Source organism: Ceratotherium simum, chromosome 11 (assembly GCF_057802395.1).
Source record: "Ceratotherium simum simum isolate JZ-2026a chromosome 11, ASM5780239v1, whole genome shotgun sequence".
NCBI lineage: Eukaryota > Metazoa > Chordata > Mammalia > Perissodactyla > Rhinocerotidae > Ceratotherium > Ceratotherium simum.
Genome location: NC_141910.1, coordinates 75,050,017 through 75,072,057, shown reverse-complemented (window position 1 = coordinate 75,072,057; position 22,041 = coordinate 75,050,017). Strand labels below are relative to the sequence as shown.

General features: G+C 53.3%; 1 protein-coding gene across 1 annotated transcript in view; it reads left to right on the top strand.

Moving 5' to 3' along the window:
* Window positions 1-20,704, top strand: part of TPO (thyroid peroxidase) — a 52,521-nt gene extending 31,817 nt beyond the window's left edge. Inside the window, exons 8-14 of the mRNA XM_004436435.3 lie at window positions 3,371-3,629; window positions 4,885-5,055; window positions 8,986-9,223; window positions 10,968-11,176; window positions 13,435-13,605; window positions 18,545-18,676; window positions 20,601-20,704. Of these exons, the coding sequence (XP_004436492.2) occupies window positions 3,371-3,629; window positions 4,885-5,055; window positions 8,986-9,223; window positions 10,968-11,176; window positions 13,435-13,605; window positions 18,545-18,676; window positions 20,601-20,704 (1,284 nt within the window). The remainder of the gene's footprint in view (window positions 1-3,370; window positions 3,630-4,884; window positions 5,056-8,985; window positions 9,224-10,967; window positions 11,177-13,434; window positions 13,606-18,544; window positions 18,677-20,600) is intronic.
* Window positions 20,705-22,041: the final 1,337 nt, after the last annotated feature.

Sequence of the window (22,041 nt, the reverse complement as noted above, 5' to 3'; positions counted from 1 at the left end):
AGAGATGGATAAAGACGAACAGTGGGCTCCTCGGCCGGGGCTGGAAAGACTCGAGGAAGGACTGTCCCTCAGTGGGAGCTTTTGCTGCCCCGTCCCCTGGCACCTGAATGTCCACGGACGAGGTCTAGGTGCTTCTGTCCAGAGATGAGCTGCAGCGGCTCCAGCCCCCAGGCCAACCTTTCCAGGCTGCCAGGCCCTGCCTTAAGGTGGACCATGTCCGGCTGGTTCCTGCTGCAGAGTGGCCTGCAGGACGGAGCAAACCTGGACCCTGGCTGACCCCGTTGTGGGTTGGTGGTGCACCTCCTCAGCCCCCAGAGCAGCCCTCAGTACACACTTGGGAATCCCGTCTCTGGGGAACCGACACTGCGCGGGTTATAGTCAGGCTAACTGGAGAGAAAGTGCGAGACTTCCGCAGGGAGCAGGCTGGCCCTGAGAGGTTCTCACTGAGGCGCACGTTTGGCTGAGTGAGTGCCTCCCAAATGCTCATTTATGGTGACTTTGGTGCAGATCTCTGCTCCTGGTCCTCCTGGGCAGGTGCCCTTCCTCCTGGCCGGCTCCCTCCACGCCCACTGCTTCCCATCCTTCCTCTGTGCTGGGCCACAACGGCAAGCAGAGGTCCAGACGCCGGAGCCCACAGCCTCTGTGAGAAGCAGCAGGGAACCGGGAAGTCGGGATGAGGATGGACGAGCTGGACGGAGGTCGCCCTCGGGAGACAGAAACCTCCCTGCCCACCCAGGGAGATGCGGTGGGAGACACAGGTCCCGGCCCCCTGTGACTGAGTGAGGAAGACACTGGAGGAGTCTGCAGAAGAATTGCCATGGAAATGTCCAAGAGCCGCACCTGTGACTCAAATGTTTAAGGCCCCGTCGGCCAGAACAAAGGGTGCTGCTGCCCCCGTTGGGGAGAGTGGCGTCTCAGACCAGATGGTGAGAAAGTGGTGAAGAGGGGCGTGTCGGACAAGGTCAAAGCTGAGGGCGTGTGGGGTCCCTGAACCGCCGGATTCCTGCTCTGCGTGGGTCGCTGCTCCGGGAGTGAGAGGAGCCAGTCAGCCTGTGTCAGCAGGTGCCCCAGGATGCCTGCCGCCGTCCTCGGGGATCATCAGCCAGACCCAGGCAAGGCGGAGGGGAAGAGGCGTCGTGGAAACAGTTGGCCTGAGGCTGAAGCTGTCTCGCGCCCTGCTGGAGAAGAGGGTAGCCCTCTCCCTCACTGTGGGGAGAAGAACCCAGAGAAGGTCAGCAGAAGGGAAGCCGCCGCCCACGTTCAGAGTGCTAAGGGCCACACTCGTGGGAGCCCCCAACACGTTTGTGGCGCCAGACGCTGCTGATGAGGTTGGGGGCTGTTTCTGCGTGATGAAGTCAGAACCGCTCTCTGAATGCTGATGGACACGTGGGTGCGTCTCACTGACCAGTGCATCACCTCAGGGGTTGACGCGTCAGCTCAGAAGCACTGGACAGAGCCTTGCAGTCTGTGTCTGTCCAGGTCTCGGAGGTGAAAGCACGCAGGCCGTGTGGCGATACCCCGTCCACCCTTCAGCTGGGACAGCAAGCCACACGCCAGGACTCACTGCTCACCTCCCCCTGCCGTGAAGTCCAAATCTTGCATTCAGAGAACGCATTATCGTTTGGAAGCAATGTCTTATTACAAGCATGAAAGGCTATCTGTTATTTTTTTAAGCAATCTGAGAATGTTAACAGCTTACCTTCCTAAACCCATAAGCCAAAATATAAGACCCTTATATTCTAGGATAGAATCCTTCCTATTGGTTTATACCTCATTAAATGCAATTTATTGACCAAAATATTCTCTTTAAATACCAAAACAATTTGACTGATTTTCACAGCTGAAAGAAATACCGTTAAACCTAAAAGCAGACCCTTGTACATAATTCTCCTGGGACCTTGAGTGAACTAGAAATTACAAGGCCTATGATTGCGCCATCATTTACCGTCGACAGGGCACTTTGTATACATTCTCCTTTGATTTAATCCTGGCAAAAGCTCTGGGAATCAGGTATTATTGTTGTTTCACACGAGAGGAAGCTGCTCTCACTGTCGACTGCCTGCAGGGAGTCGTTCTGTGCCGGCCAGCGCCCGAGGCCACGTTGGTGCCCACTGACCGGGTCTTCCCCTCAAGGAGCCACCCCGGGCCACCACCAGCCCCATCACTGCCCTGGAATGGCGCCCTGTTAATGCACGTCCTGAATATCCATAAAAAACAACACTCTGTGAGAAGCTCAGTTTGAGGCCTTTATTTCGGGGCAAGAAACTGTGTTAGCAGAGACCAGGTCAGATCAGCAAGGTGTGTCCCTGCCGTTCTCATTACCTGGTCACAAAAGGCACTTCCGCTGTTTCCTGCACTGTGTCTGTCCTCTCGTGTTAGATGAGGCAACGCAGCTCCGCGGGGTGGGACAGGAATAGGAATTTAGTCTCCTCTGTAAAACCCAGGGTGCAAATTCAGGCTCTGCTGGGACTGCTGAGGCCCTTTACGGCTGTGCCTGTGGCTCTGACAAAGAACCAACAAGTGATTCATGGAGACAATTCAGAAGGGAAAAAGAAGGAGCGAGACAGGGATCTTAGTCCCTGCTTGAGTTGTAACTGTGAGAGCCATCAGATCGTATGTCATCCTTAGCGTGTGGATCATTTCCTTTAAACTTTGGGGGGAGGGACGTATCTGACCGTCATGGATCTGCTGTACGTAATACATACATCGGCTGTATACTCTATCCGAAATAACACTGCATAGCCTACCTAACGTACAGAAGAACGCATCCTTTTTATTCTCACAAGAACTCTATGAAAGAGCTTTCTCAGATGAGGAAACAGGCTCAGAGAGGCTGATCAAGCCTCCCGGAGTCACACAGCCGAGAAGCAGGGTTAGAGGATTAGAGCCCCCGTGGGTCTGAATCCTGAGCGTCTGGGGCCAGGATTCCCTGAAGGCACTAGATTTCTGACTTTTGCTTCAAGTTCAGGTGTCACTGGCGGGTCTCAGGTGAAGAGGGGCGAAGGGAGAAGACGGTTTGGATGGAAATGTTTTTGCGTTCCTGGAAGGAGCGTGGCAGGAGGCAGCCCCCCCGTTAGTGCTCTGGTCCCCTGAGTTTTGGGTGGCCTGCCCAGCCAGAGCTGCCCTGGAGGGTGTCTGAGGGCATCTCTGACGTGGCCCGCCCAACCCCATACTTGCTGAGAGCTGGGCAGGCTCGATCACGAACGGTCGGTACTGCTGTACCTGCTCCCTTACCCGGATGCCGGGCCCCTCTTGGGAGAACTCTGAACCCCGGGGTGCAGGGGGAAGCCCTCCTTCGCGTCGCCCTGACTGTAGCCCCCGTCTGTACCCGGCCTGGGCTCGGCAGCTCGCTGTCTTCCTCTCTCCACAGATCATCACGATGCGGGACTACGTGCCCCGCATCCTGGGCCCCGAGGCCTTCCGGCAGCACGTGGGCCCCTACACAGGCTATGAGCCCACCGTGGACCCCACCGTGTCCAACGTGTTCTCCACGGCCGCCTTCCGCTTCGGCCACGCCACGGTCCACCCGCTGGTGCGGCGGCTGGACGCGCGTTTCCAGGAGCACCCGGCGCTGCCCAGGCTGTGGCTGCGGGACGCCTTCTTCAGTCCCTGGAGGCTCCTCGGGGAAGGTGCGTCCCCCAGGCCCCTCCGGCCTCTTCTTGGGCCCAGAGGGACTGACCCCACCCCGGCAGGCCAGGGGGCTCCGCCCTTCTTCCCCGAGGCAGTGGGCTGAATGCTGCCCTGCTATCCAGGTTTATGGAGAAAATAAACCGTACTTGAAGCTTTTTAAAAGGCTGAAGTGTTCATCAAAAACTCCTTCTCTCAGGTTTCTGAAGTTCTTCAGATTTCACAGGATAAACTACCTGGTTGCGGGTTAGCTCTCCAGCCATTATTTCAAAATACTGAAGTGGAAGCTGCCATTTATACCTGCATGCTGCAAATAATGCCGTTTTCATCAAGAACGTTCTGTTTGTTCTAACCGCATCTGTCGTGTTCGGCTCCAAACAGGGCTAGAATGTAATGGCTGGGTTTCCCGCGGAAGTGAGTTGTTCGGAAAAGCCATTTTAATTCCAGGGTGAGGTGTTCGGAAGGGTTATTCCTATGCTCGCCTGTGTGTTCTCTCTGTGTCTGTCTGGAAGCTTCTAACCTGCCTCAAAATGTGGTTGGCTACAGGTGGATGTGGGCTGGAGGGACGGTGGGGACGACCTCGCTGTACTGCGTTTGCTCCCACGTCACTCCACGCAGAGCTTGTGGGAGAGAGGCTGGGGGTCATCCGGGTCCCCAGGAGACCCGGCATTGGTGGTGACCAGGCCACCCCAGAGACCAGCACGTTGCACTCCCTGGGCTGTGCTGTCGGGGCACCATGAGGCCAGGCTGACCCGAGAAAAGACTGATTCTCTGTGGCTGGGCTGGCAGGGAGCTGGGAGTTGTCTAATCCTTCTCCATATGGGGTCCCGTGGGCAAGGCTGGGGCTTCTGGGGTGGGGGGAGCAGGGGTCCTGGGCACGCTGACTGGTCCATCAGCCAGGCCACGTCTTCCTGTGACTCGTAGACACTGAATTCAGCAAATGCTCCCTTGACTGTGGCGTTTCTGCTGCTGAAAAACAGAACAGGGAACTTCAGGAACTGACGGGCTCATCTCTGGGTCCCCTGTGACCTGGAGGCACGACCTCACACCACGTAGTCAGTCCTCTGGGGTCCCGTCGGGTGCTAGTCCCCATAAGGGGCACCCGGGCGTGCTCAGAGCTGGAATCACACACAGTGAATTCCTGCACTTGAGAAAGGCGTTTGTTAAGAACCAGCATGATTTACGATCTGAGCTTCAATTCTCTTTCTCTGGATCGCATCAGAGAAATCTCATTGCCTTTCCCGTGGTGTTTTCCAGGCGGCTTGGACCCCCTCTTGAGGGGCCTTCTCGCAAGACCAGCCAAGCTGCAGGTGCAGGACCAGCTGATGAACGAGGAGCTGACGGAGAGGCTCTTCGTACTGGGGAACTCGGGGACCCTGGATCTGGCGTCACTCAACCTGCAGAGGGGCCGGGACCACGGCCTGCCAGGTCTGCCACCACTCCTGGGTGCCTTTCCAATGCTCGCCTCCCATGTGTGCTGTATGGTCTGCCAAGTTAGCACCCTGTTCTTTGAGAGGCTGATTTGAAGTAAAGTGTGTCTGCAAATCTATTGCCAACGTCTAAGAAACAGGCTTTTAAATCACTGCTCTAATTCATTGGACTGAGGAGGCCGTTCAACTTTTCTTAGATGATAGAAGCACACAGAGGGCCCAGAGCCTCCTGGTAGGGAATGAGCTGTGGCGTTTAGAAAGAGCACGTCCCAGAAGAGGGAGGCAGAGTTTCCTGGGCAGATGAGGGTGATTCTGCGTCTGTCTTCCTGGGGAAGGCGTTTGCAGCACGGCGCTCATGGGGGAGGTCAGAATGCCCGCTCTCCTCCCTGTCTCTCCCTCTCGCACTGTCCTCTGGCCAGCGCACATCAGGCTGTCGCTAACCACCTGGTCCAATCTCCTGGCCGCTGGCGTGAGTGGGGACCCTATTCTCGGGCCAGGCAGCAGCCCCTGTGCTCTCCTGATCCCCACATTGTTCATGCCTACTTGGACCCCCCAGCCCCCCTCACCTGTCCCAATCCATATCATCTTTCCCTGAGGCCAACCCTGACCCCCTGCCCACTGTGGCCTTCCCTCCTTGGGCTCCTGGTTCAGCTATCTGGTCGACCTACCGGCCGGAGGCCTTAGTTGCCTGACACCCAGTTTCCGTGTGCAGATGTGCTTCTCTGTGTGTCCTGTGAGCCCTCCAGGACAGGGACCATGCCTCAGATGTCTCTTCCTGCTGACTTGGGTGCTCTGCTGATGTGCGTTGGTGACTCTTTATAGACCCACCGCTGGGAGCAAAGCCCTCTCTGCTCAGGGCCTCCTGAACCTGCTCTAAGGGACCACTCTAAACCTTGTACATGTATTAGCTCTTTATATCCCCCCAAAACCCTAGGAGGGTGAATTATGATCACTTAAGAAAATCGTTAAGGAGACTGAAGCATAAAGAGTTTAGGCAATGCCCCAATTCTCAGTTTTAGCAAATGGAGGAATTTGGATGCAACACGAAGGCAGCATACATAATGAACACTTAATTAGACCTGATTAGTTAGATCTGAGGCTAAATTAGACAATAAGCTTACTGAGAAATGCTCATTATAACTATGTGACGACGACCTCCATTATACTATGAAGTCTTCTTTTGTTTTACTTTCCACAGATCATAAAATATCCAACTTAGGGGCCGGCCTGGTGGCACAAGCGGTTGGGTGTGCGTGCTCCGCTGCGGCGGCCCGGGGTTCGCTGGTTTGGATCCCGGGCGTGCACCAACACATTGCTTGGCTAAGCCATGCTGTGGCGGCATCCCATACAGAGTGGAGGAGGATGGGCGTGGATGTTAACCCAGGGCCAGTCTTCCTCAGCAGAAAAAGAGGAGGATTGGCAGACGTTAGCCCAGGGCTGATCTCTTCACAAAAAAAAAAGAAAAAAAAAAAAAACATCCAACTTACGTTCCCCAAAAGATGTCTTTTCCATTCCTTCCCCCCCGCTGGCTCGTATAGACAGGGACATCTGAAATGTATTCTTACCTTCCTCACTCCGGAGTCCTCTGACCTCTGGCGCCGGGACCCTTATCTCTGCCACATTCCCAGACAAATTTTCCCTCTGGAGTTGGAGAAGAATGTAAACATGTTTCTCTTAAAGCAGTAGGGAGGAAAGTATCTTTCTAATTCCTTTTTCCTATGTAAAACTTGAAATGCCATTCTCCCACAGGTACTGAAAGATTTTTATTACCTTTTACCACTTAAATAAAGATGGTCTATGTTACGACAGAAACATTCCCTCCTGACTTTGGAACTTTGGTTGACTTAATATTTTGGGTTTTGACTATCCTACAAATAAATGCTTTCTTTCAGCAGATATTCAATGAAATAACTACTGTGTTCCCCAAGCCCTATGGCAAGCACTGGGAATGTACATTTTCTATGTAAATCAAATTTACCGCTTCTACGCTATCAGTTACTGGATCATGGGAAATTTGGAGGGTATGTTTGTGATGGTTGGGCCTGAAATAGACCATGTCACAGGCTATGTGATGAAGGATAAATGCCATTGGTGGTGCCAAGGCAGGGAGACAGGAGCACCTCTAAGAGAGAGACGGTGGTCCTCCCGGGTGTCTGTGACAGAGGGCTGAGGGTGGCCCATCTGGAAACAGAATCACAAGTCATAAGAGCCCATCTACAAACAGCAGGTGTTGAACTGCAGTAGAGCAGCCGCTCGGGGGAGCTCCGGGGAACCTACACCAGACGCAGCAGCTCTTGGGCCGAGGTCCCGACCAAGGCTGGCGATGCTCCAACACAAGAGCAAAGTGCACGCACACGCTTGCTCCTCATGAATTTGAATCGGGGGTCCCGCCATTTTAAAAGATGGACCCAGCACATTTGACAGTGGTTTTCTAAAAGCTCAGATTTTATTTCTTTTTTTTTTTTTTTTTTTAGATTTTATTTATTTATTTTTCCCCCAAAGCCCCAGTACATAGTTGTCTGTCATAGCTGCACATCCTTCTAGTTGCTGTATGTGGGATGCGGCCTCAGCATGGCTGGAGGAGTGGTGCCTCGGTGCGCACCCGGGATCCGAACCCAGGCCGCCGGCAGCGGAGAGCACGCACTTAACCGCTAAGCCACGGGGCCGGCCCTCAGATTTTATTTCTCACTAATGTTTTCTTTCTTCAATTTATCTCTTCTTTCTTCTAATTTATGTTCTTCCAATTTGTCCTCTATACCTGGAGGGTTTCCCTCCCTTGGTTCAGCAAGTCTCTTTATCATTTACATATCTTCCCCCACTCTAATTGGAAAATATGTGATAATTTCTTCTAGTTCTGTATCATCTAAACAGGAGCCTTACCATGAGCCCCCCAGTTCTCTGTCCCATGAATGCCTCAGCATCCCTGAGAGACTCGGCCCAGTCCTAGATGCGTTTCTTTGTGTGCATGTGAGCATATGGCACTTTTGTTGAGCATATACTATGCAAGAGGCACTGGGAATAAAACAAGACAGGTCTCACAACAGGGCCGCAGATAGTGGAATGAATGAGCAAAGAGAAAATAATGCAGAACCTTGATGAGGGTTCTGCCCAGACTCGGTGTGCTAAGGCAGGAAGTTCATGTCGCCTCACCTTGAGGAGAAAGGAAGGTTCTGGAGGAGGCGACCCCTAAAGGAAGATCAGTGGGATGAGGGGGTAGGTGTAAGGAGCTGCGTGGGTCACAAATGGCACAAGACAAGACGAGGAGAGAGCATCTCGGGCAAAGGCAGCGGCTCAGCCTGGCCAGAGACAGGAGCGGAGGGTTTGGGGTGGTGGGCACTTCAGGGTCAGAGGGGAAGGGAGGAGGAATAGAAGAAGCCCGAGTTCATCAGGGACAGAGGCTGAGAGCACCCTGAAGCAACGGGAGACGGGGAGAGAGCTTCAATACAAGAGACAGCTGGTCAGACAGACAAAGATGCTCCTGTGTGTCCCTTTCCCTGTGTGTGTGCGAGAGAGTGAGCGAGTGTGCTGCTGGTGATCTGCGCGCTCTCACGGTTTTTATGGAAGATGAACTCCAAACGGCAGGTGAGGACCTGTCTCAGCTGCTCTGTCAAGACGAGCACTGAGTATGCTGGGTAATGAGCCGAATCCCCCTGGGCGTCTTGGACACGGCATTATTGCTCTTCCCAGCTTGTTTATGAACAGACGCTCCAGTAAGACCCCTGAAGTCTGTGCTGAAGTATTCCCAAACGTTGAACTCTCCCAGGCACAGGGTGATGGAGTGCTTTTCTCTGTATCTGAACTTTATGGGCAGGACTCTGTTGCCACAGCCACAACTTTCAATGGACTATGCTCCACAACGAGGGAGATGGAATGAATATCCGGACCCCTGTGAAAGGAAGCCTGTATGTGGCCTCTCTTCCCTGTGCAGGTTACAACGAATGGAGAGAGTTCTGCGGCTTGCCCCGACTGGAGACGCGGGCCAACTTGAGCACCGCCATCGCCAACCGGGGCGTCGCTGACAGGTTAATGGACTTGTACAAGCACCCTGATAACATTGACGTCTGGCTGGGTGGCTTGGCTGAAAACTTCCTCCCAAGGGCTCGAACGGGTCCCCTGTTTGCATGCATCATTGGAAAACAAATGAAGGCCCTGAGGGATGGTGACCGGTAAGTGTCTGTAACCAGTTACTTCTATGGGCCACACAGAAAGTGGCGCTCTGTAGGGTTCATCTGAAGTCAGCCAGATCTGGGCTCCAACCTTGGCTCTATTGCTGAGGTCTCTGTGGTCCTAGGCAGGTTATTTCTCTCAGTCATAGTTTTCTCAAACATAAAACTGGGCTGTTACAGAAGAAGATAAATTCAAAGCACATAGCGCATTCTGAGCACTCAACACTGTGCACTATTGTCGATTTTTCCACATTATCTAATCATGCAAATCAGCAGACATGGTGTGAAGAATGAATTGTGTGACCACCCTGAAAGTCCGTCCGTCTCTGGGTGTTCCTGACCACGTGTGCTGAGGTTGGGGTGATGGAGCCTGACTGAGGGGCTGAGCCAAAGACCCCGGGCTGTGCGAGAGCAGTGAGTGGGCTTTCATTTGGACACATGCTGCCCCCCCTTCCAGCCCTCAACCTCCAGCCCCAGCAAAGGTTTGTTCGCAGCAGAAAGCTGAGGGTCCAGCTCACTCGCTTGCACACATTTTGCTCCCTTCCCAACGTCAACGCAGAGTCGTGAACCCCCTGAGCAGAGGGAGTGAGAACTCCCAGGAGCCGCAGCTCCTGGGTGTGACTCTGGTCTCCACGTGCTACAGCCTGGGATGAAGTGGGAACTGGGGACACTACAGACAGCAAGGGGAAAATGTCTTCTTTTTCTTTTAATGATCCCTACACATCCAATTCTTTCTTTCTTTGTAGTCATGTGCCTGGGTCAGATTTTTTTCAAGAATATTCATATTCTTTCATTAACCACACTCTAAGGTTCCTGTCCTTCCCCCGCTACAAATTTTATCCTTAATTTCTGAGATGGGGCATTTCACATAGCTAAGAGTACCTGAGGAGAAATGATTAGAAGCCGTCTCACTCGGAACTGCATCTTTACTAAACTTGTGTGGTTTGAGATCTTCTGGGACGTGGGAAGCCATTAACTCAGAGGGTGGCATTTTGTTCAGCGTCTCCTTTGTGAGTGTCACCACCCCCGTGGGTTCAGTTGGAAACACACCTGCAGACTCTGGAGACAGACTCCGGAGGGACGCTGTGCATTTCTCAGCCTGATTATTTATAACTGAATGTCTCCCAAATACAGAACCCGATGAGCTGATCCGTATGTGACGAGGCCTCTGTTTCACACGTGGGGAGGAATGTGTTCCTGCCTAGGGAGGGAGAAAAGCTTCCTATGATAAAGAGACAGAAATGCCTCATGGCATTCAGGCCAGGAGCTATTGGGGCTTTGTCATGATGTAACATCTTGAGAGGAAGGGGTGAGTGTTTCCCGGTATCGCAGTTTCCCTGTGGTCACGGCCCGGAGGGAAGGCCAGGGACAGAGCCTCAGCAGCACGTCGCCTTCAGGGCAGACAGCGGCACTTTCTTGAAAGCTGGGTTTTGTTGTCATTATTCTGTTGTAAACAGAAAAACAGCAGTCCACCCCAGGTGAGATGAATGCAGCGAAGTCGATTGACACAATAATAGAAAGAATGGTCTATGAGAGCGGCTCTGGTCCAGTGCCGGGCCTGCAGCTGGCCACTGCCTGCCCATCCCGGTGTCTCTCCTTCCTCCCTCCCTCCCTCCCTGGAAGTCTGGCCCTCCGGCACATTGTCACAAAGCCATGGACAGGAAGGGATTTGGAGGATGCGCTGAACAGGAAGCGAGGCCGGGGGCCACATCCTCCGGGCCTCATCACTCTCTCCTCTGTGCAGGTTTTGGTGGGAGAACCACCACGTGTTCACCGAAGCTCAGCGGCGTGAGCTGGAGCGCCATTCTCTGTCCCGTGTCATCTGCGACAACACCGGCCTCCCCCGCGTGCCAGCCGACGCCTTCCGCGTTGGAAGCTTCCCCCAGGACTTCGAGTCGTGTGAGAACATCCCAGGCATGAACCTGGAAGTGTGGAGGGAGGCCTTTCCTCAAGGTAACTTGAAGCCCCTTTTTAAATTGTGTTCAAGTGCAGAGATTTCATGACAGGAAGTGTGACTTCTTAGGAGGCTGTTTTAAATTGGCACGGTCGGAGAAAACGACAGGACTGTGCCCTCTGTCTTTGGGATTGCTTCCTCTGGGGAGGAAGGAGCTGGAAGTCTGACAAACAGGTATCAGCCTGGGCCCCCCCCGTAAAAAGACACCATCCCGTGTGGCTAAGTGCTGCATGAACGATTCCGTCACGGCACTGAGCCTCGCACTGTGGCATCTCGGGCGCTCACTCTCTGTTGTGGGGTCTGTCCTGTCCCTTGTAGGACATAGCAGTACCCCTGACCTCTACCCGCTAGATTCCAGTAGCACTCGCCGATTTGTGACAACGAAAAATTAATGCAGAATTGCCTACTGTCCCCTGGCGGGAGGGCAAAAGCGCCACTGGTGGAGAGGCAGTACATTCCATAACGTATTTTTAAGATCAGAGTGGCCCACACTTGGCTGTAGGAAGAAGGCTCTGGGAAGGCTTAAGATTCACCAGGAACCTAGAGGTTATTCAGGATTTAGTTTAACAAAGCACAGATTTCCGTTTTAATGTCACACCCCCCAAATTACTCTTCTAATCAATGACAGAGCTGAGACTTAATGCAGGTCTCCTGACTTCAGTTTTCATACTACACACACCTTCACACAGGTCAAGTTACCTCTCCCCAGCCTCAGTTACACTCGACATAAATTGTCACCTGTTCTCCTGTTGTCACATGTGACGTCAGCTCTGTGTATAGAGTGCCTGCTCCAGGTAGGAGCTTCAGGTGTGTTAATGGCTACGTCCTACATGATGGGCACTTTCCCGGTGCCTGGGACACATGCCTAGGAATAGACACCTTCACAGCACCCACGTTCTGGACAGGAAGACAGACAGCAAGCAAATAAATAATGATGTGAATAGCACATCCCTATATGAATGGGAAGCCCACAGCATAAAGCACATGGGGCCGAGGGGAAGGATCCATGGAGAGGCGAGTGAGTTTTGATTCAAAGGAAAAGAACACCTGCCAGCTCGAGGGGCTGAATTGTGCCTGGGTGTTCAAGGGTCCACAGGAGACCGGTATGAGGGGTGAGTGAGGAGGTGAGAAGTAGGAGATGAGACCAGAGAAATAAAGATGTCAGATGGCACCAGGCCCGGGGCCCTGCACGACTTCTATCTGTTATTCTGAGCAAGATACGAGGTGTCAAGGGTTTTACAAAGCGGGGACACGTCTGATCCACCTTGTGTGGGGATCCCTCCGGCCACCTGTCGGGGATGTAGGTGGGTTGGGGAGCAGTGCAAACAAGGAAGAGCAGTGGGGAGGGAGTCTTCCCGGGAAGGGGGGAGGTGGCCCCGACCCCAGGTGGTTTCCGTACAAGTTGTTAGAGGGTCCCGGGGGCAGATGTATTCTGAAGACAGAGCCGCGTGATTTCCTGGCAGGTTAATCCTAGGATGACGAAGGAGAGGCATCATGGGAAGCTCCCAGGGTCAGGCCCCGGGGAAGGTGGACTCGGGGGTGTGGACTGAATGGGGCAAGTGTGGGCAGGAGGTCAGCAGCTCCATTGTGGACACCTCAAGTTTGAGCTGCCCGCTAGACGTTTAAGTGGAGGTGAGCGGAAGGCAGTTGGATATGGAAGAGTGGCAGTCAAGGAAGACGGCATGAACTGGCATTTCTCTGTATGCATCATCTGTAGAAATTGTGCTCAAAGCCCAGAAACCCGATGACACAAGCTAGGGTGAGTGCATCTGGAAAGCAGCAGTCCTCAGACCGTCCAGAGACTGGCTCAGACTGGAGGGAGGGAATGAAGACACAGAGAAGCAGCTAGTGGTGAGACAGGAGGGGTTTCTGGGAATCCAGCTGCAGAGCCGGCTTTACGGGGGTGTGACCAGCCGTGTAAGTGCTGCTGGTGGTCAGAGTAGGATGGGGCTGGAGGTTGAGCAGTGCCTTTAGCAACGAGGGAGCTATTGGTGACCTTCATAAAAGCAGTCTTGTTGGAGTGGAGAGTGTTGCCAGATCAGAATTGATTTAAGAGCGAGCGAATAGGAGAAGAATCTGAGAAAAGTGACTCTGCTGGAGGCCAGCGCTAGGCGGTGTGGGTGGAGGGCAGCACTGAGGGAGTGCTGTGCTTTGTCTGTGTGCTGAGGTGACATCCTCCTGAGGCCAGGACAGGGCGGGGTACAGGAGGGGTGAGGCATGAACGCATTTGACTGTATCTGCCTTCCGACCTGCACAGAGGACGTGTGCAGCTTCCCAGACAGAGTGGATGACGGGGACTTCGTGCTCTGCGAGGAGTCTGGACAACGTGTGCTGGTGTATTCCTGCCATCACGGATTTGAGCTTCAAGGCCAAGAGCACATCACTTGCACCCCCCAAGGGTGGGATTTCCAGCCCCCTGTGTGTAAAGGTCAGTCGTTTAATGACTTTCCCCCAAATCTGCGTTTTTCTTTTTCTTCTACAGGTTTTTACATTTATTATTGTTGTGTATCCCCCCACACATGCCATCTGCATTTTTCGGATATGAGTTAAGAATAAATTTCATTCACCAAAAGGTGCCTCTGAGCGTAACTACCTTCCCAGGAACTGTTTTGGCATAGAAGTAAGTATTCTGTCCGTAGTCAGCCATGTTCCCAAGTGGACATATTTCCAGATAATGAAGCATCAAGACAGCCACATCAGACATGCCCACCAGGGTGACCGAGGCAGGGAAAGAGAAAGAAAAGAAGTTAGCAACTTGGCGGGAAGGTTGTCGTAAAGAGCTGGCAGAGCCAATTTCCCCAGTGAAAGGAAGCAGAGATGTCTCTGCTGGAAGAATCGGTAGAGTAAGAACCCCCACCCCTGCGGTAGCTTATTTCCAGGCCCATGTGCTCGTCCGCCTCTGTGCTGGGCCCCATTCCCACCTTCCCGACATCCAGGTGTGGACTTCCGCTCCTTCTGACAAGCAGCATGGGAACAGAAGCTGTAGCCTCCTTCCCGCCTCCTCGTGAGAAGCTCCCCGAGCCGCCTCCCTCTTGCTTTTCCCTTTCAGCTGCTGGGAGCGGGCGTGGGGAGGCGGGTGTGGAAGATGCTGAGCAGAGCTGCGAGTGAAGGGCCTGAGTCCCGGAGTCACTCCTGCAGAGAAGCCAGCAAAATGGAATGCTCCCCCGGAATGTCCTGGGAAACAGAAGGAACTCCTCTGCACGGTCCCCTACGGCTTGGGGACTCATTGTTAGAGCAGCTTGTGGTACCTGACTCACTCAGAAATACTGCACAACAAAACCTGAATGTGTGCCAGCGGCTCAGTGAGCAGCCGGTGGCAGTGATTTTGGGAGCCGGTAACATGAGCATCCATGCTATGATGGTGCTCAAACTCTCTCCAGCAGTCGTTTGAAAGACAGACAGATTGTCCACCAAGACGGCTCCTCGGAGAGGAGACAGGCAGCAGGCAGAGAGCCTAGCATGGCTACTCATTACGTGCAACCTTTAGCAAGGCATCAGAGAAGAGACAGATGAGCGTGCAAGGATTGGGCAGAAATAAAAACAGAGTGCAAGTTTTGCAGTTTTTACAGAGTTTCAATTTGTGAAGATGGAAAAATTCTGGAGACGATGGTGGCGATAGGGAACGCACTTAATGCCACTGAAATGTACACTTAAAAATGGTTAAGTTGGTAAATTTATGTTATGCATCTTTTACGACAGTAACAGAAATTTCCATTTTAACTTTGGAGATCCAGAATGTTTTGTCCTGGAGGGGTTGCCATGGCCAACTGCTCCTAGACCCCAAATAGCAGAAGAAAACACTGAGAGGCTTCTGAGCCCCAAAGACCCACTAAGACTCAGTCCCGTGTCAGCGGTCAGATTAAGAGTCACTGTCTCAGGTAGGTCCAGGTCCTTTGCTGAGAGAGAAAGGACAAAGAATCGAAGAAATAAAGCTGGCTCGAGAGCCATGTCTAGGAAATGACTTGCGAATAGTTGACGGCGCGTGGAGCTGATGGGAAACAGAGCAGAAACCTGCTGGGAGGGAGGGAGTTTATTGCCAGAAAACACTAACGCAATCTTACACCCCCAGACTTGCACCAGCAGGTCAGGGCTGGGGAGCCGAGGCGGGCATGCACCCACATCTGTTAGGTTTTTGTCACGAGTGATGGCAGACGAGGAGAGTGACCCAGAGAATCAAGACGATGCCGAGGAGAACTGCGGGCACGGACGTTCCTGCCAGAGAGCCCAATCAGAGACCCACCTTCCTGACATGTCACGTCACAGGAGCCCAGCTGTACTGGAACGTGGCGACATCTGTCCACATTCATTATTACCGTCAACTACCTCTCTGATTACGCCCCACAATTAGGTTCTGCCGCTCAGCCTTCAGTAGCAAAAAGCATAACAAACCGGGAGTGTTTGGTGTTGTTTTGCTTAGTGCCTGTGCGAAACTGGAATGCCCACTTTCCCCAGACTCCTGGTTTTCATGTTGTCAGTTCAGTCAAGGAGGCCTTGTCGTGAGCTTCAGGGTGTGGCACGCCGTGTGTTCTGGTCTAAGAAGCCTTGTGATGTGACTTGTGCGCCTTGCATCGTTTTTGCCTAAATGCCAGGACGTTTTGTGCATTAATTTTGGCTATTTGTTTTAGGTGTTTATGACCCCAAAGCTTTATTCACAGGGATCCGTGAGGTACAAATAAAAGAGGAGCAAAAGCTTAGAAATAGGCAAGTAACAGAGAGCCCCACGGGTCCCAGCCTCTGAGCGTGCTCACCCACCTGCACTCTGTGAATGCACTCCGACTTCCAGCCCGTGATATCTCCCCGCCTCCTCTAGACGATGCTAAGAATATCACCAAAATCCTCCTGTATCCCTGAAGTCCTTTCACAAGCCATCCATCCACCAGCTTCTCTCTTGCCCCGACTGGTTCCCATCTCCATGCTTCCTCACCTGGGCCGTTTCAGTGGCTCCTTTGTCTGTCTCCCCAACTCCTTAGCTTCTGTGTGCCTCCGTGTTTTCAAATGTGAACTGAGGATGGTGGTAAGGTCTACCTCATTGCTTGTCTATTTAAATTAATTAAATGTACAGTAAGAAGAACAAGGCCCATATTTAATACCCAGCGTTATTAACACAGTAAGTCAAAAGCAGATGGTCTAAATTTTGGAAGGTCCACACTGTGAACTCTTACGCTGAATAAATTAGCAGTATGTCCATTGACTTGGAATACTGTCCGTAATATACCACTAAGTAAAAATGCAAGTTCCAGAGTAATGTGCATAAGGAGAACCCATGTAGATTTTTTTTTAAAACAGTGGAACCTATTTATTTGTAACCTATTTATAAATGTCTTCATGAAGACGTGAGCTCATTAATCCAATACCTCAGCACAGTGAGAAGGGGCAAGGAAGGCAAGGGCATTAAGGTTTTATTTATTCAACCCTGTGTTTTTGTTTTGTATTTTGTTATAATTAAGATATAATATCTCGAAATTTAAAAACTGCAAAAGATTGTTGAGGAACAACCCGGAGTATAAATGTACTCATTCATGTTCACAAATATTTTTCACCTGATCTATACCCTACACTGGAAGTTTCTAAATCAAGAATTACAAAGAAAAAATAAACTGGAAAGTATAGCAGAGAGGGAACTCTTTACCTCTATGGTGAATTAATGTGAACATAAGAGCTCCAGCCAAAGGTCTTCAGAGAAGTCACGCATCAGCATGTCCACGGCTGCAGAAAGAAAGGCTACCGGCTCAGCTGAATATTTAGTACACACAACCAAATGAGATTCTCTCCTCTCTTCTCTATGCAAATCCTCCTTACCAGCTAAAATCCATCCACCTAAAAATCTGATGGAAAGAAAAAACTAGCAAATGGATTGTAGTGAGTCACTTTTGAGGGCTTTAAAGTCGTGAATTCAGAATGGATAAAAAGCTCTGTCCGTGTGGCTTTTGCTGTAGTTGTTGCTGGGAGGTTGTGTAATAAGTGATTGCAAATAACTGCTTCTGTGTCTGTCAGGGAGAATGAGACACGCGGCCAGCACAAATGTGCTCAGGGAGGGACACCTGTGCACACGTCCGTGAGCTGGCAGGGGTGGGGTCTGGGGATGCAGTCTGCTGCTTTTCTTGGAAAACAAAGACACCTGGCCAGAGAGGCGAGCCCCGGCCTTTGTGCAGGTTGACGGGGACCTGGGACACGCGGGCCTCAGACGGCTACTCCTCCTCCTCGTGAGGAGCATCGTCACCCCACCGGGGCAGGTCTGTCACATATTCTGGGGTGTAGTCCTCGGGGAAAGAGGCCAGAATGTGCAGTCCCTGACGTGGGCTTCTGCTTGGAGAAACTGCCCACGGCTAGAGTGAAATGGGGTGAGTCGTGTCCCTGTGAGGCATATTGGAGTCCTGGCCCCTGCACCTCAGAATGTGGCCTTATTAGGAAATAGGGCCTTTGCGGGTGCAGTCAAGTTAAAATGAGGTCCTTAGGGTGGGCCCTGATCCAATAGACTGGTGTCCCTATAAGAAGAGGAGAGACACAGAGGGAAGACGGCCACGTGAAGACCGAGGATGGGGGAGATGCAACTACAGGCCAAGCGACCCAGCGATGGCCAGCAGCCATCGGAAGCTGGAGGAGGCCAAGAAGGATCCTCCCACAGAGTCCTCGGAGGGAGCAAGAGCGGCCCTGTCTGGACTTCTGGCCTCCAGAACCCCGAGAGGGGGAATCCGTGTTGTTTTAGGGCACCTGGTCTGTGTACTTTGTTATGGCAGCCACAGGGAGCTCTACACGGTGAGTCTGAGCCAGGGGACTGTGTGGGGAGGAGGAGGAGAGAGTGGATGCTGCTCAGAGGGAATCGTGCCTGGAAGGGGCTGCCCTGGCTGCTGGGAACAGAGCCCGTGGCAGGGCTGCTCCGCAGGGGCGTGCTGGTCCTTCTCCACCCATGTATCATATCTCACATCTGTGGGATGAGTGTAATGTTTCGGGGGTAATGATGTAATTCTCACACAACCGTGACAAAGCTGAGCCCAGGTGCGTGTACCGTCTCATCCGCACCCCTCGTCCTGGTTCTCGTGACGGGATGCGGATGGGGCTGGCCTGAGGCACGGTGCCGTCCAGAAAAGACGTCACATGCAGGAGGCCCCGATGGGGTTAACTGTAGGTAGAATGCTTCCTAATGACTTCTACAACAGAAGGACGACCAGCGACAGCTCCGATTCACTATAGTGCGCTGAGCTGGGGGCTCCACGATTCACTGTTGTGTGCTGAGCTGGGGGCTCCACGATTCACTGTGGTGCGCTGAGCTGGGGGCTCCACGTGGCTCCATGAAAGGCGGGGCCAGAGGTAGAGGTGGGGACGCAGGCCGTGCCTCAGGCGGACCCTGACCTGCCCTGTGTGTGCAGACATTAACGAGTGCCAAGATGTGAGGCACCCTCCCTGCCACCCGTCAGCCCGCTGCAAGAACACCAAGGGCGGCTTCCGGTGTGAGTGCACGGACCCCTACGTGCTGGGAGAAGACGGAAGAACCTGTGTAGGTGAGACCACACTCCTCGTGCGTCCTGACCGGGAAGGGGAGGGGACGGCACGTCTGATAGCACACTTAGGGACAACTGAGGGTCATCTTCTAGCTTGTTGTGGCCGGCGATGCCTTGTGCACGTCCACTCTGCTAGGTCTCAGATGCTGCGTGGGAGCAGGGAGCCAGCCGGCTCATTCCTACGCCTAGATTGTGCCGAAAGACACAAGACTGCTGTGAAATACTCGACCGCACAGCACTGTCCCAAACCGTCAGCTAGTTTCATCTCTGGTGAATTACCACAGGGAGCTAAGCACCATGTTTAATCTCCGCATACAGAACAGAGAGGTTAAGTGACTTGCTCAGGATCACACAGCTGCTCAGTTGTAGATCTGGGAATTGTAATTTGGCTTCTAGATCCTGTAAAAGAAAAATTATGCACAGATACTTGTTGAAATGTCAAGACAGATTTAATTCGTGCTACTGCAGTAGGGGAGGGAGACCTCCGTATAGAACTGAGCTCAACTCCAAATACAGCAAAGACAGCTGAGGGTTTATAGCCAACAGGCAGAGCGAGGGTCCGGGGAAGGAAAAGCACCCCGGGAACTTGGGTGGACGTCAGGGCCTCCTGTGCAGTCTCAGCAGAGCTGCTCACCAGTAGGCCCCCTGGAGCCCCTGATTCCACTTTGGCGTCTCCATGGCTCCTCCCCGATGGGGATGGGGCTGGGGAAGATGGTGAGGACACGGCTGGTGCCGTCTGTCACTTAGGATGACTGGGCCTGTCTCGGGCAGACAAGGATGTTCCCCAACAAGCTAGAAGCAAGGTGAAGGCCCAGTGTGCACTGAGGCTTCTTTCTCTCCTCTGCCCCCTCTGTTTCTGCACCGGGCTACCTCTGCCGGGTCACTGTGTGGGCCTGTCTTTTGTGCCTGATTAAAGGGGACGAGAGTGGGAGAGGGCATTTTCAAAGAGACCTAATATTTCTTAACCACCTCTTATGAAAGTTATGAGCCAAGTGTTGGCCCCTTACAGGCCGTGAGCCCTGGCCTGGCCATCGGGGCTCCAGGCTGCACGTGGGGTACGGAGCTCACACCAGAGCAGTAAACAGCATAAGGCGAGGCCTCCGCACCTAACAGCCCTGGTGCTGCCATACGCCCTTGGCCTTTGGTGGAGCGCCCGCCCGTGGGGGCCCCAGGGAGAGGCATGGACCCTGTTCTCCGAGGAGCAGGAACCAGGGCAGGTCGATGGGTTGACCAGACAGACAGGACCCCATCCAGTGAGGGTTCGCAGCGTGTATTTGAGCACAGTGGAGAGCAGTCAGGCAGTGAAGGGCTGGAACTTGAAGCTGGCATTGGAGAAAGGCGTGACGAGGGGCAGCTGGGGAGTCTGCTGCTGTCTGGTTCCCACGGCTCCCCCCGGGGCTCCAACCCCCACACGGTTGAGATGGCTCCTTCCCTTGACCCGTGTCTCCCTCCCGGCTTGCTTCTGCAGAAAGCAGGGCACTGAGGATGTAAATTCATACATCATAGCGTGGTCTTCTTCCGTGCCCACTAGTCACAGCCCACTCGGCACCCACTTTCTGCCCCCACTGGAGTCCTTTTGGGGTCCCCAGGAGCTCTGCAGTGGGGCTCACGCGTGCTTTCCGGGGTCGAGAGGAAGAGATGTTTGCTGTCCTCAGAAAGGGCCGAGATGCTGAGCGGTGAGGCCTGTCACCCGGAGAAGGGCAAACACCTCACCTGTTCTCTGCAGGCTCCCCTCACCTCACACCTGGGGACCTTGTCTGTGTACGTGGATGCTTCCAGGCAGGTCCGTGCCCCTGGTGCATCGTGCTGTCGTATGCGGGAGGTGGCCCGGCCCAGGGTCAGGGTGGGCTTGGGGTCGGGCCATGCACACGGGCCAGTGACCTCGGCCTGGCAGGCTTGCTGACCAGCTCCGTTCTCGCCCCAGACTCCGGGAGGCTCCCGAAGGCGTCCTTGGTCTCCCTGGTGCTGGGCGCCCTGCTTGTCGGCGGCCTGGCTGGTCTCACCTGGATGGTGATCTGCAGGTGGTAAGTCCCGCTCTCCAGCCGACATGGCCATTTCCTCTCCTGTGGGCGGGTGAAGCTGGGGGTGATGCCGCTGAAGCCAGTGTAGATTACTGATACCCCAAACTCACCTATCTCCAGAGCTGTTTTATACGAAGTCTTAGACTTTCTGGTTCTTTCACTACGCTTTAAATAATGAACGTGGCGTGATCGTTTGTACACTTTGGGGGTGTCAGACACCTGTGGATGGAGGAGATTCAGTGATGCTGGATTCTGGGTAACGTTAAATGATTGTACTGAGACACTCGTTAGAAGCCAAGATTCTTACAGAGGTTTCTCAGAGACAAAAGGTAGAAATCTTATTCTTCAGTCACCCTCTCCCTCAAGGGCAGACTCCTAGGAAATTGGGAAATTGAGAGTTGAACTTTTATGTTAAAAATGGCACTGCCCTTGGGGCCTCCAGAGACCAGATCTGAGCATTTGTGGCTGGGAGAGCATTCTCTGTGGGGAAGCTGGGGGCTGCCTCTGGGGGGCCCCCTCCCTGCTGCTTCTCAACTCATGGCTCTTAAGACTCGAACTCCGACTATTGCTTAATTTTCTAATACACGGTTGTTTATTTTAAATAGAAAGTGTTAAGAAAAGTAACAGCACGCACCATAAGCAGTCGTGCTCTGCCAGTCTGACCCCAGGCCACAGCGCTCCCCGCCCACCCCGACACCTGCAGTGTCTGGGCCACTCTTATGCCTGCCCCTGGCCGTTCCGCAGACCGCTGGGCTCCCCTGGAAGAGCCTCGCATCTCTCTTCCGAGCCGACACCCCCCGGAGCTTCCACTTCTGCTGGTCTGCAGAATTCCCGGCTCTCCGGCCCTTCGAGTGCAGCCCCGCCCGCTCATCCCAGCACTGCGACCGCATCCTCTGCTCCCAGCTTGCTTTAGGTGCGCCTCTCATCTTCCTGGTCATGCAGCGAACTCCACGTTTCAGCAACCTTTGTCATTTCTAGGGGCTTCTTGGCACATGCAGAAATGCCTGCTGCTTGCCCTGAAAAAGAATTTCTCTCCATGTTTTTGCACATCTTACAGGAATGAGTTTTTATTAAATATTCAAAACTCAGCCTTAGCGACTGGATCTCACCACTCTGAGATCACTGCTGTGTCCACGGGGCTCATCAGTACTTGCCCGTCACGGCCTTTTTTTATTCTGAGAACCTGGGGGGGAAAGTCTCTGTGCCTGTGGTGTCGCTCTGTTCTACTTCTCCACCTGCTGAGACACGGGGAGAAAGCCAGGGCCCACATCCTCAGTCCTGCAAGACCCTCTCTGCCACCCGCCATCATTGCCCAGACCTCATTTGACACACGAGTTCACCATC